Genomic DNA, 24,296 nt, shown 5'->3' on the forward strand with positions numbered 1-24,296 from the left:
TGCCAAGGCTGGGAAATGCTAGCCTATGTCCCCGTTGATGTCATGGCAGCCTGGTGGGGAAGGTGCTATTTTTGTTCTCCAGTTTATACAGGCAGAAACCAAGGTTCAGAGAGATAGAGTGACTTTCTCAGAACCACACAAGTGAGTGGGAGCCCAGATAGGGCCATCTGAGCCCCAGATGGTGGCACACAACATGAAAGGGCTGCTCTGGGTGGCTCAAGAAGGGTCAGCTTGGCAGACGTTTAAAACCAGACCAGGAGTCCCTTTGGCTTTGAAGCGGGTTGGCATGAGGTAGGGGATGGACTTAGTGAAGCCCTAAGCTTCTGTCAGGACCTCACTTAGGAAAGAAGTCTTCTAGGAAGAGGACTGGGGCACCTCTGCTTGGTTAATTGGCTGAGAAGGTGAGGGCTGGTTGTGCTCTTTAGGGTAAAGATTTTCACTAGTTTGACAATAGCTGCTAAGCTCCCAGCCTGGGTCAGGCCAGGACCTGACAGTAGAGGGGACAGGCAGGTAGGAAGTCTGCTTTTAGGGATCCTAGCCTGGGAGGAGAGTAAAATTGGGAACTAAATAAATCATACCACGTTTTATAGGACTGGCTGGAGGAAACGGACAATTGGCAAGGACAGGGAAGGGAGGCAGGGTGGTCGAGGCTTCTGAGTTGAGCTTTCATGGACGAGGAGGAGGACAAGAGGACAGCCACAAAGGGGGACTCCCAGGAAGGGAGAAACAGGGAATGGGGCCCGGCCTCAGACCTTTGTTCAGGGAGCCCTGGCCCTTGCCATGGTCAGTGTATGCCTTAGAACCTGCAGGCTGGCTGCCTTCAAGCTCCAGATATTCCCAGGCAGCTGTGTTCCATGCCGCCAAACGTACCAAATAAAGTGCAGTGTGCAGGACACATCTGTCTGCTTATTTGTACACACAAGGGGCATAACACATAAACACACACAGAAACACACGTGAAGGCTTGTACACACATGCAGATGCATTTAAAAAGCCTCCTTGCTCACAAAACCAGCAAATCAGAAGAGGAAAGATATGTTCAAGGACTCGTGTACCCATTCTCTTTCCTCACTCTGCATTGCCACCACCTGCTTAGAGACCTAACCCAACCCTCTCCCCACCTCGGGCACAGGAGGGCTACCTGGCCTGAGTTTGAGCTAGTCTCTGGAAATTCTCCTTCCCTCGCTCAGTTTGTGCCCACCGACCCCAGCCATGTCTCCTTAGACTAGACCTGGAAGACCCTGCAGCCTGGTTAACTCCTCCTCTTTTCCAGGAGATCAGCTGGTTCCCGGAGTCCCAGGCCCCTCCCCCGAGCTGGAGGACGACCCTGGAGAAGCCTTCGAGTTTGACGACAGTGATGATGAAGAGGACACCAGTGCAGGCCTGGGCGTTCCCAGCTTTCCTTCTGAGAAGGACACAGACCCTCCCCTGATTGACTTCGACTCCACCCCCATCCCTGGTAAGATAGTTCTAGGAACCTTTTGGTCCTGGGGCTGCAGGGAGCATAGAGAACCAGACCGAAGCTCCCGGCTCCCAGGGATGTCTGATGGCCACTCCACTGTCCCCAGAAAGCAGAAAGGGAAAACCACTGGGAAGAAGAAGCTGCATTCCATTGCTTCCTTAGGGAATTTGAAATTCCTAGCATTCTTACAACATCTGGCGTACTTTGGCACATTGTAAATGGAAGTGGTTGGCCGGGGCTTTTGCTTTGGAGATAGTTGCTGCCCAGAGCTTGTGTCTCTGAAGCCCTCTGGCCAGCTTCTTCCAGAGAATCCACACCAGCCAGAAGAGCACCCTCCCTAAGGTCCCCTGTCCCAACTGTCTTGGGAGCTGGTAGCCCTGAGGGGCGGGAGGGCCAAGATGAGGCTGGTATTAAATGGCAGCTGCAGGGCTCTTAGATTCTGTCATCTGGGAGAGAATCTGAGGACTGGACTAGCTGGAACTTCCTGCAGGCTTGGGAGAAGGGCTTCCGGAGGAGCTGGGGTGGAAGGCAGGCCTGGAGCAGGCGGGGCAGCTGGTTCTGGTTGCGTAGGGATGTGGGCCACAGGGTGGAGGGTGGTTCAGCAGGACAGGTAGGGTGACTGGATGACGGAGCTGGGCTGGGAGACGCAGGACCCAGCAGGCACTCAGGCCTGCCGGCCCCATCCTCTCACCCTGGGGAGGCTGGGAAAGGGGTGGGGATGGGCTGAGTGCATGGGGCCGCCTCCAGAGTGACAGGCTTTCCCTCTGTTCTTATCCCACAGACCCAGACTCAGCGGCCGAGCCACTGGGCACAGAGTAAGTGAACCTCAGTCCTTTGCTTTGGCTGTTGGAAACCAGGAGGCTGGGTAGGGTCTAGGGACAGGTCTTTGGCTAAGCAGGAAGGAGTGCCAGTGAGACCCTATGCTTAGGGGAAGAGGTCAGTCCCTAAAACTTGAGCTACTTCTTCCCTTATTTTCCCCACAAGTCTGCGAAATAGCGGAAAGCAGCCCCACTCCAAACCCTGCCTCTGTGCCTTGCTAGTTGTGTGGCCTTGGAGCAGCGGTTCTCAACCTGTGGGTTGCGAGCCACAGGAACTGTATTAAAGGCTCCGCGGCATTAGGAAGGTTGAGAACCACTGCCTTGGAGGAATCACAGAAACTCTCCTAGTGTCATTCTGTTTGTACTTAAAATGGAAACAATGGAAGTGCCCACTCCACTGGCTGTCTGGGGCCCAGCACTGTGCTGGCCTGTTGTCATCATTTTTGCTGTTGTCATTTGCTTTGCCATTCCCCTTCCTGTGACAATCGCTGTTAGGGACCCTGCCCTCCTGTGCTTCCCTGGGTGGTGATTTTCCTAGAGTCAAAGGCAGGGAGGCCTGGATGCTGGGGAGACTGTCTGCATCTTGACTCTGGCCCCCATCTTGGCCACAGGTCCTTGTATAAGTTAAAGTTCTCCTGGGCTTTGGTTTTCTCATCTGTAAAATGGGTCACTGGGTAGAGTGCCTAGTCTTGCAGTAGGTCCCTAATCAAGGCAGTTACTTCTTATTATTTTTTTAAGTTTTTGGCTGGGGCTGGGTTTGAACCCACCACCTCCCGTATATAGGGCTGGTGCCCTACTCCTTTGAGCCACAGGTGCCGCCCGAGGCAGTTACTTTTTAAGCACGGTTCCTCTGTGATCTTGGCAAGTCAGATCTGAGTTGGATGGTGCATTTGGGGGCTGGGGATGGTGAAAGCTGAGGCTACTCAGGATGTGGGTGGGTGGTTTCTAGGCCACCGGGCATCTGGGGGCTTGAGTTTAAATCCTGGCCATGCAGGTGGGAAGAGGGGTGTTTGAGCCCTCTTTTGTCTTCCTGGGGTGAGCCAGATGAGGGGGGGGCTAATTCTCAGGCAGGTGTCACCCGGTGGGAAGTCTCAGAGATGCAGATTACAGGCCTGGGACCCCCCCCAGACAGAAAGGAGTCCCTGTATGTGCTTATTTGTTGTCCAGAGAGGGTGGACCCTGAGAGGGTTTCTCCTGGGCTGGCTACTGTGTAATTAAGGTCAGAATTAGGGGCAAGCCTCTCCTCCTTGATTAGGGACCTGAAATGAATCAGCAGCCATTGGTCCTGCACCTGGGCTGGAGAGAGCTGTGACGGCTATAATCTCCCAAGGCATTAAATTCTCCAGGGTGGGTCAGGAATGAAGCCGTGGAGAAGCTCAGTCTGGGGGCAAGTGCAGAAATGAGTGAGACAGAGAAGGATGACCAGAGGACAGTGACAGAGCGTGACCAGGCTGGGGATGGGTGGGGCAAAGTGAGTATAAATTCACCATTGGAGGTGGTGGAGGGGAGTGGTAGCCACATAGGAGAAGTCTGTGAGCAGAGGTGCAGGGCTGGGGAGCGGTGTGGGTGGGGGGCAAGTGCACCCCTACCCAGGATCTGGCACTTTTGTTTCCTGTAGACCCCAGGTTCCCTGAACTCAGGCATTGCAGCCCCGAGCCTGCCCTCTCTTGGTGGCCTGTAGTCCAGTGGTCCTGCTGTGTCCTGGAGACTTGGCTCCTTTGCTCAGCCCTGGTGACTTGGCAGCCAGATCGCATGTCAGGAGCTGGCTCCCTGGCTCGGGGAATTATGCTGAGGCCAAGTGACCCAGTGGCCCCCAGAGCTGCCGCTGCATGGGGTTGTTTTTCATCATCTTATTGGTTGGGATAGGTCAGCATGGGTCAGGCATTTCTGGGCAGGGGGCAGGGAGAGGGGCTTGGTCTCTAACTTTAACCCCCTGCCTGCCACTCCACGGCACCACCACCTGTCCTAAGCTCACCCTGGAGTTACCCCAGCTCCCTTGCACACCATCTGCTAGAAGTACGGGGGTGTGAGTTCGCAGGTTCTGATCCCCAGTCTGCCCCTCACTGGCTGTGTGACTTTGACTTTGGGTTTCCTCACCTGTTAGATGGAAATAATATTCACTCGGAAGCACTGTGAGGAATAAGTGAGACTGGCCAGGAAGTGTGGCTCTCCTAAGTGTGCACATTGTGTGTATTTCTGCTCCTGCCTCCTGCCTGGTGTGGATGCTTCTGGTAGACGGGATCGGAGTGCCGTGGACTCCAGGGCTGGGCTGAGCTGCTGGAGCTTGTGTCTCCCCAACAGGAGGAGCGAAGGGGCGTCACCTTTGAGTTCCTAAATCAGGCATAAAGACTTTTACTGTCATCTACTGGACAGTGTTCATGGGACACGAACTCCCTGCACAGCACCAATTAGGGGAGGAGTCCCAGGAGGCCTCCAGTCCATCCCCTTAACCTTACCCATAGGGAGGCTGCCAGATGGGACTTGCCCAGGTTCAGACAGTAAGAGGCTGGCACCTCCTGACTCCTCATACACGCTGCCCCCAGCTACATTCCCTCCCTTCCAGGTCTGCATTTACTAAAATTCCAGTTGAGGCCAGGCACGGTGGCTCACACCTGTGATCTCAGCACTTTGGGAATGGATTGCCTAACCTCACAAGTTCGAGACCAGGCTGCGCTACAGTGAGATCCCATCTCTAAAAATAGCCGGGGGTTGTGGCGGGCACCTGTAGTCCCAGCTACTTGGGAAGCTAAGGCAAGAGAATCGCTTGAGCCAAGAGTCTGAGGTTGCTGTGAGCTATAATGCCACGGCACTCTACTGGGGGCAACAAAGTGAGACTCGGTCTCAAAAAAAAAAAAAAATTCCAGCTGCTTCCCAGGGTGGTGATTTTCCTGGAGTTCTCCGGGAGAGGAATCCATCTACAACTTTCCTTCTCTTTATTATCCAAGAGAAAGGAAAAAACCATCTTTCATTTCCTCCACACTCCCTGCTGGGAAGTTTAGGATGGCTTTGGGCTTTTTCTGTCTGTCTAGCTGGCCTCAGGCTTCTGATAAGGTAGATGGAATAACTGTTTCAGTCTCAAGTGACCTCACTCCACGGCTGGGGAGGAGAGGAGGCAAGGTGGGTCCTAATCTCCCCTTTACAAGTGCTGGTGTGTGTGTGGGGGCAGTGAGGGCTGAGCCTGGGGCCTCCAGGGCCTGGGAACCCAAGCTCTGAGCCACGTGGTGCTATCTTGGCTCCGCTGCTCACTGGCTGTGCCAACAAGCAAGTTGTTTCCTGTCTGAGCTTCACTTTCTTAATCAGTAAAATGGGTATAATAAACCCACTCTCCTGCAGGCTCTGTGAGGATAAGTGAGCTAGACACAGGGCTGCACCTGGCCTGCACCTGCTGCTCCGAGTATATTTGCTGTTCTTCTCCTGTCTGGCTCTGTGCTCCTGAGAGTCAGATAGACTTGGGTTTAAAGCAGCTCCTGACAAGCTGTGTGACACCAGCTGGCCCCCACCTCTCCGAGTCTGTGTGTGAAAATCACACTTGCCAGGCAGATGGCCATGAGAATGACTGAGGCTGACCTGCAGGCCAGGTGACCTTGGCAACAGCTGCACTGAGCAAGGAACAGGGTGTGGGGGTGGGCTTTGAGGCCCAGGGACTTCTCTTTCCCTTGCCTACTTTGTTGGGTTGCTGAGAAGGAGCGGCCAGGCTGCTGCCTAAGGGTACACAGAGCTGCTGGTGCTGCTGGATGTGTGTTTTGACTAAGACCCATGGGGCAGTTTTAGAATTGGACCGCCCTGCATAGCAATCTCAAGCGGTAAGGATGGCTGGGAGTGCGGCCACCACACTGCTGGGAAGAAGCAAGCATTGAGGTGTTGGGCTACCTGGTGGCATGTTCTCTTTCCTAAACAGGGCAGATCTTTTAGCAAATAATAATAATAACAGCAAATAACAATAATGACCATGTATGCTGTGTACCAGGTGCTGAGTGAGCTACATGCCCAGTTCCTCTTACTTCTCCCACCTCTGGGAAGTAGACACTGTCATTACCCATTTTATAGATGGGCAAATTGAGGCTTAGGGAAGTGACGTGCTATGGTCATAATTACATGTGGATAGTACATGTTCATCAGAACCAAGGCCCTGCTGACCCAGACGCCAGGTGCCTGGCTGTGCTACCTGCCTGTAGGAACTCACACTTTGGTTCACCAGGGAGGGTGTGGCCACCTGCATATGAATGATTGACTGTGGGTGTGTTTATTGAGGTAAGAATCCTGCCCACTCAGGGATGACCTCTGAGCTCTGGGAGACTGGTTTCTAAGCAGTCAGTGGGCTGTTTCATAGACTCCACCTAGGGAGCCTTACTAGGCACTGCCTGGTGTGGGATTCTGGGTGATTGAAAGGGGAGCAAAGTATTATAAAAGTAGCCCCCTCTCCCCACCCTCTCCCCACAGAGGTCTTGTGAGTGTGGAGGGGTGTGGACATGGGTCTCTTTGCTTCCTGTCCCTTCCATGGAGACAGGGACCTTTTTGTTTTTCACAGGGGGAGATGTTTTGTTCACTAATGTCCCCTCAGGGCATGGCAATGCCAGGTGCAGGGTGGCTGGTGGAGTTTGGAGCCCAGGTGCTCACTTCACCATGAGCCCTCCAGAGGCATTGTGGCTGGAAGAGCAGCCCCGAACACCCAGCAGTGGCCTGGAAATGTGAGGGTCCTGGGCTTCCTGTGTTTCTCCTGGACTCAGGCCTGCACCTCTCACCTCTGAGTGCAGCAGCCCCATGGACTCTGGCCCCTCTGGAGTTGTTTGCTTTTCCTGCCTAGTTTTGCCTCTATCTACTCAGGGCCCCCGTGGCCTTGGGGTTTCCTTGTGGGTCAGGGTTTTGGCTACTGATCCAGCTGTGGGGGTCCTCATGGTCTTCCTGGAGGTACCTGTTTTGCCCCTTCCTGGGCTTTTCTGTTTTTGTTTTCGTTTTTTTGAGACAGAGTTTCACTTTGTCACCCTCGGTAGAGTGCTGTGGCATCATAGCTCACAGTAACCTCCAACGCCTGGGCTTAGGTGATTCTCTTGCCTCAGCCTCCCGAGTAGCTGGGACTACAGGCATCCACCACAACGCCCAGCTATTTTTTGTTGCAGTTTGGCCAGGGCTGGGTTTGAACCCGCTACCCTCAGTATATGGGCCCAGTGCCCTACCCACTGAGCCACAGGCGCTGCCCCTTGGGCTTTTCTGGACAGGGTGGGTTGTGCTGCCCATTGGCCAGTGTCTCCTGCCTGGGCCTGGAGCTGAGGAAAGGAACGGGGCAGCCGGATTCCTGGAAAGGACAGGGAGACTTTTCCTCTCTGGCTGTATGAGGAGCTGAGATGATCAGGCCACAAGGAGACCAGGTTCAGAGAAGCAGCGTGGAGACAGAACAGGGCACTTGTGGCCTGTGGCTTCTGACTGTTATGGGGGCTCATGGAAAGGGCAGGTCAACAAGGCCAGAGTGTTCTCCAGTCCCCAGAGAAAATTCTCAAGGTTTCTCAATTGGCCACAGACCTAGTCAGGAGTCGTTTGGAATCCTGGCTTCTTCCACTAGAGCACGTGAGTCTCCTGGTGTCCTGTCCTGCAGGGTTGGTGTGGGACCTGGCTGCTGTGAGCTGTCCCCCCCATAGAGGCCCTCAAGGGACATTTATGAGGACCAGGCCCTTCTTTCCACTAAAGACCTTTTCTTTTCTTGCCCCTTGCTAAAGGCCTAGATTGTAAAAGCTGGTTTTGTTTTTTCTTTTCTTTCCTTCTTTTCCACCTTTGAGGGTGGAAACAGGGTTCTTAGCTTCCACATCAGAGCCATGACCTTTGGATCCCAGGCCCTCTGTATTGAACACACCCTTCAATGAACCTAGTGACACCTATGCCTGGATCCTGCAGAGACAGGACTCAGTCTTTCCCTAGAGGCTGGCACAAAGAAGGCACGCTGCTACTAATCACATGTGCACGGACTTTACAGTTTACATGGCCCTTTCCACACACATCCTGTTTTGATTCTCACAGCAACTGTGGGAGGCAGAGTAATGGCCCCCACCCCTCAAAGATTTCTGTATCCTGGTCCCCAGAACTTTGAATGTGCTACTGTGCATGGCAAAGGGACTTTGCAGATGGGGAGATTATTCTGGATTATTGGTGGGGCCAATGTAATCACAAAGGTCCCTCTACGAGGGAGGCAGGAGGGTCAGAGGAGAGATGAGAAGATGCTACACTGCAGGCTTTGGACATGAAGGAAGGGACCATGACCAAGGAATGCAGGTGTCACTTCTTGAGGCTGGAAAAGGCAAGTGAATAGTCCTTCTTTGGGGCCTCTGCAAGGAGCCCCACCAGCACCTTGCATTTAGCCTAGTGAAACCCATAGATCCGTGGTTCGAGTCACCAAGTTCGTGGTAGTATTATAGCAACAACACAACAGCCCTGGAAAGAGGAAGTTACTATGGGTCCCATTTTGCAGACCCAGAGAGAAGGGTCACTGGGCTAGCAGGTGGTGGCATGTGGGCTCAAAGCCTGAGGCAGGGGCCCTGTTCTTTCTCTGCAGCCCTTTCTGCATGCCCAGGCAGTGCTGGGGCAGCCCTTGGCCTGCAGTCCGCTGACTGCCATCCTGCCTGCCCTTCCCCTCCATCCTCCCATCCTTCTGTCCTTCCCCCCAGCACACCTTCACTGAGCACCCGGGATGAGGGGCTGATGCTCTGTGCCAGGCTGTGTTACTTCTGTGTGCCTGGGGGTGTGTATCTGGCACCCCTTACCTGCCCAGCCGCATTCTGAGGGCTTTGCTTCCCCTTCCTCATTAATCCTAGTGACACTCTAATGGGGCAGGTGCCATTGTAATCCCCACTTACAGATACTGAAGCAGGCACCAAGAGGAAATGACATCAGCCCATGGTCCCAGCACCAGATGAGGCAGAGGGTTAAACAAGCGGCTTTCAGACCCATGTTCTGACCTGTCTGGCTCTACCTTTTCCCGCACAGATCCTGCTCGCCCTCCATGTTACCCACGTGATCCAGGACCCTAACCCTCAATTTCTTCCTGTGAAATGGGATGATGAGATCCGCCTGATGGCACTGCTGGAGACGAAGTGAGGGGTGGAGGGTCAGGTGCTTGGCCAGTGAACTGCCAGTTGTCATTGTCCCCAAAGGGTACAGATCTTTTTGGGCAGACTCTGGGCACAGGGGACTCCACACTGGCCAATCCATCCATTGCTTAGCATTGCCTGAGAGGTTCCTCCCTTCTCCCTCCCTCCCTTCCTTCCTGCTCCCTTTTTTTTTTAAATTTTAGACAGAGTCTCACTATGTTGCCCTGGGTAGAGTGCTGTGGCGTCACAGCTCACAGCAACCTCCAACTCTTGGGCTTAAGTGATTCTCTTGCCTCAGCCTCCCAAGTAGCTGGGACTACAGGGGCCTGCTACAACGCCCAGCTAGTTTTTGGTTATAGCTGTCATTGTTTGGCAGGCTTGGGCTGGGTTCGAACCCACCAGCTCTGGTGTATGTGGCTGGCGCTCTAGCCGCTGAGCTACAGGCGCTGAGCCTCTGCTCCCTTTTTGTAAAGAAGTTACACATGTTTATTGCACAAAAACAAGAAAGTGTAGGAAACTGTAGAGTAGCAGCACCTTCGATTCTACCACTGTGTTTCTGTCCAGCTTCTTTGCTAGGCCCTTATACAAATATGCATCGTTTTTTATATAGATCTCTGGTTTGACTGCAAATGCTATTTCATGTTTTTTTTTTTTTTTTTAACCTAATTACATATCATGAGCATTTCCTCATGATAACTTATATTCTACAATACCCCACATGGCTTCTGATAGCACTATTGCTGGGGGTGCAGAGCCTGTCCGAGTCTCACTGCCGAGCCTGGGGGTCGGGTGGCAGGTGCATGTGCTGTGGCGTAGGAAGCCAGAGGCCCGGGTGTGGATCAGCACCCAAGCTGCACAGACGTGGCTCCCAGAGTCCTGCTGCTCACCCCTCAGCGAGCACTGGATTATGGACTCATGTGAAGCCCTCCCAGATTCCCCTGGGTGGCTCCCACTGCTGTCCTTAGGGACTGTGAGTGGAGTGGCTTAGGACAGACAGACTAGATCCTGGCACCTCTCTGTGTGCAGGTTGGAGGTGCCACTGTGCCAACCATCAAGGGACTCTGCACCTGGAAAAGAGGTGAAGGGAAGGATGGGGAAGAGCGCTTGCGAGGACCACCGTGCGCCAGACTGTGTGCTTTAAGAGAGTCTTTATGTGCCTTCAAAAAACAAAATTAAATATTTTATTTATTTTTTTGAGACAGGGTCTTGCTCTGTCATCCATGGTGGAGGGCAATGGCGTCATCATAGCTCACTGCAGCCTCAAACTCCTGGGCTCAAGCCATCCTCCTGCCTCAGCTTCCCCCTGTAGCTGAGACTACAGGCATGCACTGTGATGCCTAGTTATATTTTTTTGAGGCAGAGTCTCACTCTATCACCCAGTCTAGAGTGCAGTGGCATCATAGCTCACTGCAACTTCAAACTCCTAGGCTCAAGGCGATCCTCTTGCCTCAGCCTCCAGCATAGCTGGGGTCACAGGTGCACACCACTATGCTTGGCTAATTTTTCTATTTTTAGTAGAGATAGGGTTTCAGTCTTGCTCAGGCTGGTCTCAAACTCCTGAGCTCAGGGATCCTCTGGACTTGCCCTCCCAGAATGCTAGGATTACAGGTGTGAGCACCTAGCCTAACTTTCTTTTTTTTACTGAGAGGTAGGGTCTCACTGTGTTGCCCAGGCTAGTCCTGAACTCCTGTCCTCAAATGATTGTCCTGTCTAGCCTCCCAAAATGCTGAGATTACAGGCGTGACCCAATGTACTGTGACAACAGGGAGCTTTTAAAAGCACCTGTGGCTCATGCCTCAGCCCCTTCTCAGACTAACGGAATGGTCAGAGTCACTGAGGCAGAAGCCCTGACCCCAGGATCTTTTAGGAGCTCCCTGGTGATGCTAAAGGGCAGAGCTGGCTTTGAATATTCAGACCAGATAGTCTTTATGGTCCTTTTGGCTTTGACAGGCTTGGCCAATCAGAAAGTGGCCAGGGCAGAAGAGAAATCTGGCAACATGTTTGATCTGGGCTTAATGTGTTTGCCTTTTCTTTGCATCACTTGGATTTGGGGATGCAGTAGGGGCAGTTTTGGAAGCAGGTGGTGACGTTCTGAGTGGGGAAGCTCTGCTGTCTGGCCCTCTCAGTACTGTGAGTTGGGTTTTCCTCCAAAACTTCTAAGGCAAATGTCATTCTGGGCCTTTCTACTCCTCAAAGGTGCAATTCTTTCCTCTTTCATGGTTTTCATGCCTAGTCCCAGAAAAGGCCCCCAAATGCCCATATGTGTCCAGAAATCCTCAGACTGTTCTGGTTTGGGGAGTGTCCCCCTGACCACCCACACTGTGCAGCCTCTTGGAAGGGACCTTGTAGGGGGGTTCACTGAGAAACTGGGGCCTATACCAGCAGCTGCAGAGAGTGGGGGACACTGCTGTTCTCTGGAGTGGACCAGCACTGGTCATCATTGAGTGCCAGACTATGTGCCACGGACTGAAGGTGTGGGGTGACTAGGATAGAGCAGGCCCGGGCCCCCCCTCCTGGCTGCTCTCTGGAGAGAGAGGAGGTAGCGCATGGAAGTGCTTGAAGCCCCATGGAGCAGAGACACACCAGCAGTGGACTTTGCCGGTTGTAGGTTCTGGGGGCCGTCCTTTCCTCTGTCCCCTGCCTCTGCGTCCGCCTCTTCTTATTCCTGCTTCTCCTCTTCTGTTCCTCTCTATGGATTTGGCTTCTTGCTTTTGCATTTGGGCTGCAGTGGCCTCACCTCTCAGCCTGGGTGTAATCCTAGTAGCTGGCCTTGGCTGAGAGGCATTAGAAGAGCAGGAAGCTCAGATAAGGGGGCGATAATTAGCCTCTTATGGATTTTTATGGCCCTTTTGTTATCTGAAGCCTTTGAGCAGGCCCCAGGAGGAGTGTTTGCTCACAGGAAGCATTAGACGTCCCAGCCAAGCAGGGCCCTGTGTGGCTTTCTCTGACAGCAGCTGGGAGAGGCTGCCCCTGGGTGGTTGTAGGGTGGGTTGGTGGCCTTGGCAGGCACTGGAAGAGGCAAGGGGGGAGGGGACACCCCCCAGCCTCATTTCCTGCCATGCTGCTTTGCATACTTGCCTTGAGCTGGGGCTTTGCTTGTGTTCTCCACCCCCACTTTACTCCTCTTCCTCTTCCCTCCTGGGGAGCCCTTCCTTTCTTCATCTGCCTGGGGAACCCCTGCTCCAGTATGGGGGGCACACAGAGCTGGCATTGAGAGCAAGGCTTTGTGGGCAGATCTACTGTGTCAAATTGCTGCTAGACCACTTGCTGGGCAGGTGACTTGGGCAACCCCCACTCCCCGGCCCGGGGATCTGGGCTGGCTGCTCACTGTGCTTTGATCATGTGCTACTAGGAGGAGGGCCATGCTTCAGCCTCCCCCCCACCCCCATGAGTCTACTCAGCATATTTCCAGATCTTTCTAAAGCTTTCTGACCCCACCCCAGGATGCCATCCCCACCTGGATGTCACCTTTAGAGTTTACACTGGGCCCTTCTTCACATTCCCTTGGTTACTCTTCACTGCAACCTTGGAGATGGGTGTTAGGCTTTCTCTTGGACGGTGTCCTAGTCTGTTTCAGTGACTACAGCAAAATACCATAGATCACGTTGCTTATAAACAGTAGAAACTTGTTTCTCACAGTTCTCAAGGCTGGGGAGTCCAAGATCAAGGCCCCAGCAGATTCAGTGTTGGGTGAGGGCCTGTTTCTGGTTCATAGGTGGTACCTACTCACAGTGTTGTCACACGGTGGCAGGGGCAAGGGAGCCCTCTGGGCCTTCTTTTCTTTATAAAGGCACTCATCCCATTCATGGGGGCTCTGCTCTCATGACCTAATCACCTCTCCAGAGGCCCTACTTCCTAATTCTGTCACTTTGAGCAGTGAAGATTTTAGCAATGAGCATACTTTTGCAAGTATGCATGGTAGGAAATGAGGCTGGGGGGTGTCCCCTCCCCCCTTTTAGGGAGATATTTAGTATTTAGACCCTAGCAGACAGAGACTTGAACGTGTACCCCTGTGTGCCAAGGGTTGTTGCTCCTCTTCCTTTTTTAAAAAATGTTGGTTGAACAGGCAAGCATTTAGGAGACCTCATGACATAGCAAGTTTGTGATATAGGTGAATATTTAAATGCAAATACTTCCAAGCCACAACACAAGCTCCAAAGACAGGCTTACTGTCAGATCCCAGCCCCCACCAATTAGCCGAGTGACTTTCGTTAAGTAATTGAGTCTTTGTGAGCCTCAGTTTCCTTACCTGGAGAATGGGGATAACATCACCACCCTCTGTGTGTCCCTGTGAAATTAAATGTGCAAATGTGTGTAAAGCAAAGCAAGCAGCACGTAGCAGGTACTTTGAGGGTCCTCTGTCAGGGTCACCAATTGTCATGGTTGTGTGACAGCCTTAGACCCTCAGAGCACAGAGGTCTAAGGCTGGCAGCCTGTCAAGCCAACCTCTCTTAAGGTCAGGTCAGTTCTAGCTGGAACAGTTTGGTTCTGTCTGAGCATTTCTGAGCAGCTGATTCAGCTCCTTCAGGATGCTTCTGTGCCAGGAGGTGGGGGCTCAACCCAGCACCCCCGGCCTGGTCCAGAACAGCCATGTCCCTTCTGGACTTAACTTTCTATTATGAAAAATGTTACCTCAGGACTAAAAGGTACTGCCTTCCTCATCCCAGGGCCACACTGCTGGCTTCTGGCAGTAACAGGTGAACTGAGATTGTTCCTCCAATAGTGCAGGTGACTTAGACTGTGCTGCCTGGGACAGTGGCCACTAGCCACATGGAGCTGTTTAAAATTAAATATCTTACAATAAAAAAATACAATTAAGTTCCATAGTCACACAAGCCACATTTCATGTGGCTCAGTGTGGCTCGTGGCTGCCATGCTGGATAGCACAGGCAGAGAGCATCTGTGCCATCTCTGCTCTCCTTATTACCAGGCACATTAATTATTATTAATAATAATAAGTTCACATTGGAATAATTTTAGATATGCAGAGTAGTGAGCAGGGTACATTTCTCTCACCCAGTTTTTCCCACTGTTAACATCTTATGTGACCCTTAGTGCAGTTGTCAGAGCTGAGAGACCTACAGTGGCACAGTACCATTTATTAACCTCCAGACTTTAGGTGGATTTCACCAGTTTTCCCGCTAATGTTCATTACCTGTTCCAGATCCAATCATGTAGGATCCTACATCGCACTTAATGTCAGGTCTCCACAGCCCCCTCTGACCTGTGGCAGTTTCTCCATCTTTCCTTGGTCTCTATGGCCTTGAGAGTGTTGAGGTGTAAGGGCCAGATGTTTTGTAGAATGTCCCCCAGTCTGGGTCTGTCTGATGTTTCCCCATTAGACTGAGGTTATGAGTTTCGGGTAAACATACCATGGAAGTGAAGTGCCTGTCTCATGACATCATATCAGGTACCTATGTGACATCTCTGGAGATGCTCACCTTAACCTCTTAGTTGAGGCAGTGTTTGCTTGGTTTTTCTGCTACTGTGGTGTGCACATCTGTTTTTCAGAAGGTAGTCCCTGGGTCCAGCCCATCTTCAAGTGTGTGGGGCACCAAGCTCTACCTCCCATGATCTTGCTTTTTGCAAAAACGAGGGACTCCCAGCCCAACCTTCATTTTCAGCTGGGAGGATGGAGAGATGGAGATCCCCACTGAATTTGCCCTGGAGGGCAGACAGACCCCTCTCTAGAGTACTTGGTACTTACTATTGTAAAGGGGTTTGGTCTTTACACTCTTGTAAAGTAGCCAGCTGGGCCTTGTAGTGCCTTCTAAAGATGAGGACAATGAGAGAAGTCCCTGTCCAAGGCCAACCCCCCACAGGCCTCCCCAGTGTCATGTGCCCTACTGATCTGGTCAGGGGCTGCCCCGGGTTTTAAGGGGCTTTAAGGGATTGCTGTCCCCTTCTCTGCAGCTCACCAGCGCTGTCTTGGCCCGCAGGGTGCCGGCTGTGGTGAGCAATGGGGACGTGGTGGTCGCAGCCTACTCTGGGGTGCGGCGCTCCAGCTGGAAGCGGAAGAGCTCCCGTCGCAGTAAGTGGCCCCGCCCCCACTGACTGCCCATCCCAGGTAGCTCCAGAATAGTGCTAGGATGAGTTCTCCTCTAGCTTACTCACTGTCCACAAGAGCCGAGGTCTAGGAGCAGATGACATGTATTGCCTTTCATCTGCTCTTGGAATACTTACAAAGCTCTAAGGACAGGCCAGGGCGGCTGGGCAGTGGGCGTGCCCTGGTAATCAGGGGAAGCCCCTCTGTGTGCAGAACCAGACCCGGAGTCAGGCAGTTGCCACGCAGTGGGCAGGTGCCTGGATGAGTCCTGCAGGCAGAGAGGGAGGGGGCAGGAGTCCCAAGCAGAGGGGCCGGCTTGTGCAAAGGCCTGAGGGTGAGGGGACTTCTAGGAGAGAGAGGCTGAGAGCCTGTACTAGGGAACTGGTAAGAGATGGACAGGCCAAGGGTCCCTTTTGGAGGCAGAGTCAGTGTGGGAGGAGGGTTCTAGGGGCCCCAGGCTTTGGGGAGCATCACAGGTAGGGCAGTGGGACCGCTGACTTCTTCTAGCAGGCTCCCCTCTGGGGCAGAGTCTGGTTTTCAATCACGGCTCAGCTCAGTGGGGGAGGGGCCAGGGCTGGGCCCTCGGTGACTGCGGATGCTCAGGGGACCAGGGCACAGGTGCTAGGCTGCATCATGACGCATGCGGGACCGTGAGCAGCTGCTCCATCAGCCACGCCGGCAGGCCTTGCCTGGTGGGTGGCAGGGAGGCAGGTGGGTTCTGCGTGGTCCCGGAGAGGGCGCCTTGGAGTGGATGGGGGCGGGGGGAAGCGAGGAAGCCGGCACACCCGGAGAGCAGCTGGCTGGGCCGGGCTGGCAGAGAAGGTGCCGCGTGCCGCCCGCCGGTGCGGTCCTGATGTCAGGCCGCAGCGCCTCGGCTGGAGCCACAGCCCCGTTGGTGTTCCCTCTCTCTCCCTTCCTTCCCAGTCGACCGCTTCACTTTCCCCGCCCTGGAAGAAGATGTGATTTATGACGACGTCCCCTGCGAGAGCCCGGATGCCCATCCGCCCGGTAGGATCTCTGCCAGGCTCCCCGCTTCTCTCCTGGTCCAGGGAGGGAGGGACGGCGGGCCTGGGGAGGGTCTTCTCCTTCTCTTTGCTTCCGTCCCCACTCAGCCCAGTTCCCGCCTCTTTGCCTTTAAACCCGCTGCGGTCACGGTGTGGCGGGGAGTGGCGGCCGGGGGCGGGGCCTGGCCTGGCGGGGCGGGGCCTGGCGTCACGGGGCGGGGCCGCTCTCTGGCTGTGGGTCCTGGGTAGGTCACGTCACCTCTCCACGCCTTCTGGAAAATGGGACCATACACACGGCTTCCCAGGGCTGTTGGGGAAGAAGACAAATTGTTAAACCCAAGGGGTGAGGCAGATAAAGCTGCAGAAAGCCCCGCACCTGCTATGGGTTTAGGACCGAGGTGGGACGGCAGGTGGGAGATTACAGCCATAAATGGGAAGTGGGGTGGGGTTGCGGTAGGTCCTGCTGGAGCTCTCCTGCTGGGAGGAATATTGAATAACAATGAACAGAAAGAACCTCTTTGCCAGCACAGGAGGCCAAGCTACTTTTCACATTTTGCATTGTGTAACCTGCTTCAGAACTTTTGTATGGGGTATCAGGTCCTCATTTTACAGACAAGGGAACTAACTGTAGAGGCAGGGCTGGGATTTGAACATGGGTCATTACGACTCCAAGTCCAGTGCTCCATCCCCTACCCCAGGAGAATTTGAGTGGCATTTTATGACACATAAAGCACATTGGATTCCATTGTCCAGTGACTCCGTGAGGTCGGCAGGCCAGGGCCTATGGCTTCAGTCACGTCAGAGAGGTTAAGCCACCAGCCCCAGATCATATAGCCAGGATTTCAACGGATGACTCTTCTTTTTCTCTCTTCTCCCCTCCTCTCCCCTCTTCTTCCTCTTCTTCCTTTTCTTCCTTCCTCCTCCCCTCCCCTCTCCTATTTTCTGAGACAGGGTCTTGCTCTGTTGCCCAGGCTGCAGTGCAGTGGCATGGTCACAGTTCACTGCACCTCATGTTCCTGAGCTCAAGTGATCTTCCTGCTTCAGCCTTCCTAGTAGCTAGCACTAAGGTGCCCCCCACCATGCTTGGATAATTAAAAAAAAATTTTTAGAGAGGGAAGAAGGGAGGGGGTGGGGCCTTGGTGTGTGTAACACCTTCTGGGGGCAAGAAATGATTGCAAGAGGGACTTTACCTAACAAAAGCAATCAGTGTAACCTGGCTTATTGTACCCTCAGTGAATCCCCAACAACAAAAAAAGAAAACCTCAAAAAAAAAAAAAAATCAATCCTAAAAAAAAAAAAAATTTTTTTTTTTTATAAAGATGGGGTCTCACTGTGTTGCCCAGGCTGGCCTGGAACTCCTGGCCTCAAGTGATCCTCCTGCCTTGGCCTCTCAAAGTTCTGAGACTACAAGTGTGAGCCTCAGCACCTGCTTTTTCTACTATACTTTTCTGCCTATTTTCAGTGGCTTTCTATCTAATGGAGGAGACACAGCCCTTTCTTTTGAGGAGCTCCTAGTCTTTCGGGGCAGCTATAACACTCCTTGGGCAGCATGCAGTCTAGGGGAAGAGGCACACAGATCATGTGACAAGGCGTCAGGGCCCCAGAGCCATGCTCCTAACTCTTGTCCCAGGAACTGGGACAGACGGGCCCAGGATTTGCTCGTCCCTTTAGCACTCCTGGGATGTGCTTAGAGTACATTTTCCTGCTTATAGCTCATTTAATCTAGGGAGGTGGGGAAACAGAACACTCCGTTGGGAAGCAGTGGTGTCTCTGGAGCTGGGAGGAGATGAGTGACTGAGGGGGCCTCAGTGTTGTTTAACGCCTTTGGACTGTTTTCTACCTTAATCAGATTAAGCAATTTACCCCACCCCCTCCCCCAGCAGTGCCTGGGAGGATATGGCGTGTTTTTTGTGATCCTGCCTTGAGGTGGTTAAGAGCAGGTGGCCTGGGAGCCTGGGAATCAGATAACCTGCATTTGCATCCTAGCTCTGAGGATTACCATCCCCACCCTCAGGATTCCCACCTGCAGGGTTGTAAAAGGCTGTGAGATGTAGCTGTAATGAGCTCCGTGCAGGGCCTGGCTCTGGGTGAGTGCTCTGTACAAAGGGCCACTGCTGGCTGTTTTCATTCGTGTTACACCTGCCAAGGGTCCCAGCACTGGCCTGCCAGGAACTGTGTGGGCTCATCAGGAGCTCAGAGAGGGGGTTGTCAGCCAAGGGGAAGACTGCACCAGTGTACACACACAGTCCTGGGTTCAAATACCGGAATCCTGGCTCTGCCCTTGATTTGGACACAGGGCTCTGTGCCTTTGAGCCTTGGTTTCTTCATAGAAAATCAAAATAGCCTGAACTCATGGACCTTTGGGGGGAAGGTCATGTAGAGAACTGCTTCCTCTCTCTGGGTCTCCGTTGACTTATCTGTAAAACTGAGCTCTGCCTCTTTGGTCACTAGGCGTGGGGCCTCCATAGCAGTAACAGGACAAGAAGCCCTGCCTTCTAAAGATCACAGCTGCTACCCTCTCTGGAGATATTAGTCACTATTGTCTTTTGCTTAAAAATAACCTCATGCTTTCTGCTGGTCCTTGGACCCAAGAGCATCTAAGCTTCTGTTTCAGTCTTTGGCTGACGATCTCCTCATCTCTCATCCCTCTACCTCCAACTTTCCTGGGGTGGAGCTGGGAGATTTGGGTCAGTGGGATGGCACCTGTGCCCACCCAGAGCCACCATGTGCAAAGCCTCTCTGCACTTGGTTGAATAAGTGTCATGTGCCAGGCTCTTTCTACAAAGCTTCTTGGGCACATTTCATTTACTTCCCCTGGCAACTTATTACCATATGCATTTTGCAGAGAGGTCTCTGATAACCAAAGCTCCCAGGTCTTTGGCACAATTGTTCTTAGAAGATGATTTTTTTTTTTAAAAGAGATTAGATCTCACTGTGTTGCCCAGGCTGGTGTGGCTATTCCCAGGTGCGATCGTAGGGCATTACTATATAGCCTCCAACTCCTGGCCTCAAGCCATCCTCCCGCCTCAGCCTCCTGATTACCTGGGACTGCAAGTGGGCACCACCACACCTGGCTAAGCAGACTTGTTTTTTAAAACCCTCCCAATACCATATTTCTTCTTTGTTGACAAAAGCATTTTCATCTTCATGCACTTTCTGGAGTCTGACCTCGCTTTTGTGAGGTGTCTGCTCTTTTTCAGGTGACAGATGAAGCAATGAAACCCCGAGAGGCAAAGGGCCTTGCCCAAGGTCTCCTAGTGATAGGGCTGGGGCTGGAACCCCATATGCCAGCTTGGGGACACAGGTGTTCTCACTTCAGCCTTAAAGAAGCATCCCAGACCCTGCTAAGAAGGGCCCCAAGAGTGCCCTGGCCCTGGGGGACCTGTCCCTATAGAGGAGGAGACTCTCAGCTTTTTATCCCCGTATTTTCAAGTCCAAGGCATTGGTTTGGAAGAGGAGGACCACGCCTGGATGCTGGGTCAGGCGCGCCCCCTACCGGACCATCCTGGACCCACATGGGAACTCAGATCTGGGGTGCGGGGTCCCTAGGAAGGGAATGACATTTATGAAGGCCTGCCCTGGGCTGGGCTCAGTGCCAGCCCCTTCCCAGAGTGACTCTTTTAATGCCCCAACAATCTCTACTTCACCCCCAAGGATGCTGAAGGCCGGAGCCAGGACTTGCCCCTCCAGCAAAAACTTCCCAGGAGGCTCCATATGGGTGCTCAGGTCATAGAAGAGCAGTGCTTGTAAGCCCACGCATGGCCCACATACTTCTTGGGCTTTCCCCATTTTCTCGTGCTCTCCTCTGTCTATGAGGGGGATGGTGTTTTGTCACTGGCTCCATTTTATGGTTTAGGAGGAGCAGCTGGAGCCCCAGAGTCCCATTACAAGGCTTGAAGTCTGGGGGCTTGGTCTCAGGACCTCGCTCACCAGCTGTCCCTCGGCTGCAGGAGCGGAGAGGAGCCTGCTCTACGAGGATGTGCACCGGGACAGGGTGCCGCGGGAGGCCGAGGACCTAGGCTGGAGCTCCAGTGAGTTTGAGAGCTACAGCGAGGGCTCCGGGGAGGACACCAAGCCGGAGGTGGAGCCCACCAAGCACCGAGTATCCTTCCAGCCCAAGGTGAGGGGATGGAGGTGCCTCGCACCTCAGGGAGGGGGTGAGTGGGGTAGTGAGGGCCAGGCCTGAGACTCATATCTGGTCTCAGGGATTCCCAGAACCGTAGTGGGAGAGGGGCCGGTGGCCCAGGTTGTCCCTGAAGCAGGAGGTGATGCCCAGGCATTGCAGTTGGCCATGGAGAGCCTGAGCTCTGCAGGGGCATGGTTGGCACAGGTGCTACCCCCACCCCATGGCTATGGCAGACCCTGCTGCAGGCTCAGATTGGGCCTCAGAGCCTCTCAACACAGTGAGCCAGGAAACCCAAACAACTGGGGAGAGTTGGCACTTGGGCCCCACACCACACCATCCCCATGCCCTATTGGGTAGATGCTAACACCAGTCTCCAGCCCACACAGTCCTCTGCCTGGGGGAAGTGGACAGTGGGGGCTGCTGTGGCAGAGTCAGAGCTGCCCAGAAGGTGTCTTTCCAAGGCCTCTCACCGTGCCCCATTTGGTTTTTCTGGTGTTTCTGCCCAGTACAGGGATCCTTCTTCCTGTTCCATAGAGGCAGCTCCTGACATTGAGAAGACAGACCGTCTGGTTCTTCCTTTCCTGTGACATCCTTACTCCTCCCATGTTCTGTAGAAGGCCTTCAGTCCATGCTGAGATTTGCAATTTCATGGGAGCAGCTTCTAACAGCCCTGCCTGGGCAGAGGGAACTGGGGTCCTCCAGGCTCTTTTTAGAAAGATGCAGATGGGTGGGAGAGCTCCACCTGTGCTCCACCTGGTGGGGGCCCAGGTTGGGCTGGGATTACGGGGCCAGCTCATGCCTCACGAGGCAGGCTCCTGAGACTCTCCCGGTGCCTCCGGCCCTCCTCTGAGTTGGGGAGATTCTCTCTGAGAGAGGTGTGCTGGCCAGGGCAGCACCCACCCCTAAGAGCCTTTCCTCAGACCAAGATGGGCTCCCCGAGTTCTGAGCAGGCCTGGGGATGAGCAGGTGTCTCTGGGCTCCATTAGAGATGGGTCTCCATGGCTGCGCTGTGCAAAGTGGCACAAAGTGAAGCATTCGTGACACCTACCATGTGTCTAATCCAGATCTTTGCTTGTGGCTTGGGACACATGGAAATGGAAAGCCTGACCCAGGTTCGGAGAATCTTTATGGTCTCAGAGGAAATGCTGAATGTGAAACAATTTGTCAAAAATGACTCTATGTAAACATGAGCCTGGCCATGTGCCTGATGTGGATGGGAGGCTGATGAGGCCAATGCTAGGAGGCTTTAGAGAAGTGAGCAGCATCTGAGCTCAGGCTGGAAGAGATGGGAAAGGTGCTCCAGGCTGGCGGGATGGCCCGGGCAAAAGCCCGGGACTGGCTGCTTCTGCTTCATGTGGCTCGGAAGCAGCAGTGAGCACTGCTTTAGGGAAGAGGAGGTTATGCTTTTGGTTGTGAATCCCTAAGACCCCTGGGTGGCCTCTTCATATGGGTATGTCCTGTGAGTCTCAGTTCTGCTCTTGTGTGTGACCAGATGGGACTTTTGAGTCCTGGTCCAGCCTTTGAATCTCAGCCTCTGGTGTCCCTTCTCTGTTCCCAAGTCCATGGTCACTTTCCCAGGCCCCTGGTTCATTGCTGAGGACTGGGAGGGAAATGTAGGCACCTCTCAGAGGGAAAAAGGGATGAGGATGCTGAATTTGCATTCCCCACGGCAGTCCTTGGAGTTGCATGGGCACTAGAGTCCTGTGGGTACCTGTTGAAATTGCAGATGCTGAGTCCTCCTTTCCATGGACTCTGGTTCAGAGTTAGGGTAGAGCCTGGACATTGGCCTTTTGATAACTCTCTGGCCCCAGGAAGCCAGAGAGCGCTCCAAAAAATGCTGGCTACACCCCACCATGGCCTGGTCCTGGGGTAGGATCTCTGGCGGCTGCCTGTGGGCTCTTGTCCCTCATAATTTCAGGCTGGGGACTTTGGACCCTTCCTCAGCAGTCAAACTATGTGGGATGGTTTTTGGGATTTTCCTAACTGTGAGGACTCTTTCTCTGGCATGGCTGAGGCCCACCTGCTCCCTGACCAGCAGGCTCCTAGGGACACTGAAGGTTGTAGAGGGGCTTTTCCTCTGGTGCCCACTTCTGCCCAGGGGTACGCACTGAGGCCTGCCTGCCGGTGCTTTGCCCTCCCTAGCCGCTGCACCTGCTCCCAGGCCGGCACTGCGGCAGCTGCACGCTTTAGGGCCGCTGCTGTTTGGCTGTGTATTGTGCTGTGTGCTCTGCGGTACAGGGCTGCAGGGGTCTGGGGAAGTGTTTTGTCCTGTCCTTAGAGTCTGACTGTGGGCCTGGCACCCTGCCCAGCTGCAGGAGAACTGAGGGAGCCCCTCCTTCAGATGTCTAGAGAGGCCAGCCCTAGGCAAGTGCTCTTGTCAAAGAAAGGGACCAAGGGGTCTGCAGAGGGACCTCCTCAGAAGCACCTGACCCAGCCACCTCATCCCGTAATGTTAACAGGTTATCCTGGGTGGCTACCCAGAGTTCAGTGAGATGTTTTTTCCAGTTGTGGGATGGACTGTGATGAACCCTTCCATTCTGTGATTGCGATCTCTTTTTGAGGTCTCTGTGATGCAGCTGGGCAGGGGATGTTGTGGAACTCACGGTCTCGTTACAGAAATGCCAGTTCTGGCTTCAGTCTGTCCCCGCTGAAGCTCTGATCTGGCCAACTCAGCATGTGACCTCTGGTCCTCTAACATTTTCTAGTTTTTCTGTTTTTTTTTTTTTTTTTTTTTTTTGATACAGAGTCTCACTTTGTCACCCTTGGTAGATTGCTGTGGTCTCACAGCAACCCCAAACTCTTGGGCTTAAGCAATTCTCTCGTCTAAGCCTCCCAATACCTGGGACTACAGGTGTCTGCCACACACCTGGCTATTTTTAGAGACGAGGGCTTGCTTTTGCTCAAACTGGTCTCGTGAGCTCAATCAATCCATCCGCCTCGGATTCCCAAGGGCTGGGATTACAGGTGTGAGTCAGTGCGTGCGGCCTCTAGTTCTTCTGACCCTGAGAGAGGAGAGGGGCAGCAGAAGGCCCAGGAATGTATGGTTTATATTGTGTCAAGCATTTTTTTTTTTTTTAACAGATCAATAGCCCTAAACTCCCCAGTATTTTTTGGAGTTTAGGTAACACTCAGAAGGACACCTGACCTGCAAACTTACTTTCCGAAGAATACTGAACATTTGCCTGGCATAGGACAATCTACAAAGCAGCATCATTTAATTTTCCTAATACCCCAGAGTGGCCATTATTATTGTCATTAAGATTCTCATTCTGTTGATCAGAAAACCTATATGAAGCTCAGAGAAGTTAAGTGAGGTGGTTAGGGTCGCGCAGCCAGTAAGATGGTAAAACCAGAACTCAACATCATAAATGGATGAAAATACTGTACCTCGTCCATCCATCCACCCATCCACCTACCCATCCACCCATCCACCCATCCATCCACCCACTCATCCATCCATCCATCTATCCATCCATCCACCCATCCATCCACCCACTCATCCATCCATTCATCCACCCACCCACCCATCCATCCATCCATCTATCCATCCATCCACCCATCCATCTACCCACTCATCCATCCATCTACCCACCCACCCATCCATCCACCCATCCATCCACCCACCTACCCATCCATCCATCTATCCATCCATCCATCCATCCACCCACCCCCATCCACCAATCTACTCATCCTTCCAGCCACTCAACTATCTGTCTATTCAACAAATATGGAGTACTTACAATTTAAAAGATAAAATAAGAATG

General features: G+C 53.3%; 1 protein-coding gene across 11 annotated transcripts in view; it reads left to right on the forward strand.

The window, feature by feature from the left end:
• Positions 1-24,296, forward strand: part of ARHGEF10L (Rho guanine nucleotide exchange factor 10 like) — a 154,261-nt gene that overhangs the window by 55,484 nt on the left and 74,481 nt on the right. For 10 of the 11 annotated variants that reach the window (XM_053575188.1, XM_053575190.1, XM_053575195.1 and 7 more), the window contains exons 3-7: positions 1,274-1,459; positions 2,244-2,277; positions 15,296-15,387; positions 16,327-16,410; positions 20,357-20,526. In XM_053575188.1, coding sequence (XP_053431163.1) covers positions 1,274-1,459; positions 2,244-2,277; positions 15,296-15,387; positions 16,327-16,410; positions 20,357-20,526 — 566 coding nt within the window. Of the gene's footprint in view, positions 1-1,273; positions 1,460-2,243; positions 2,278-15,269; positions 15,388-16,326; positions 16,411-20,356; positions 20,527-24,296 lie in introns of those variants that run through there. The other variant, XM_053575198.1, reaches the window with a different exon arrangement.

This window comes from Nycticebus coucang, chromosome 22 (assembly GCF_027406575.1).
Source record: "Nycticebus coucang isolate mNycCou1 chromosome 22, mNycCou1.pri, whole genome shotgun sequence".
Taxonomy (NCBI): domain Eukaryota; kingdom Metazoa; phylum Chordata; class Mammalia; order Primates; family Lorisidae; genus Nycticebus; species Nycticebus coucang.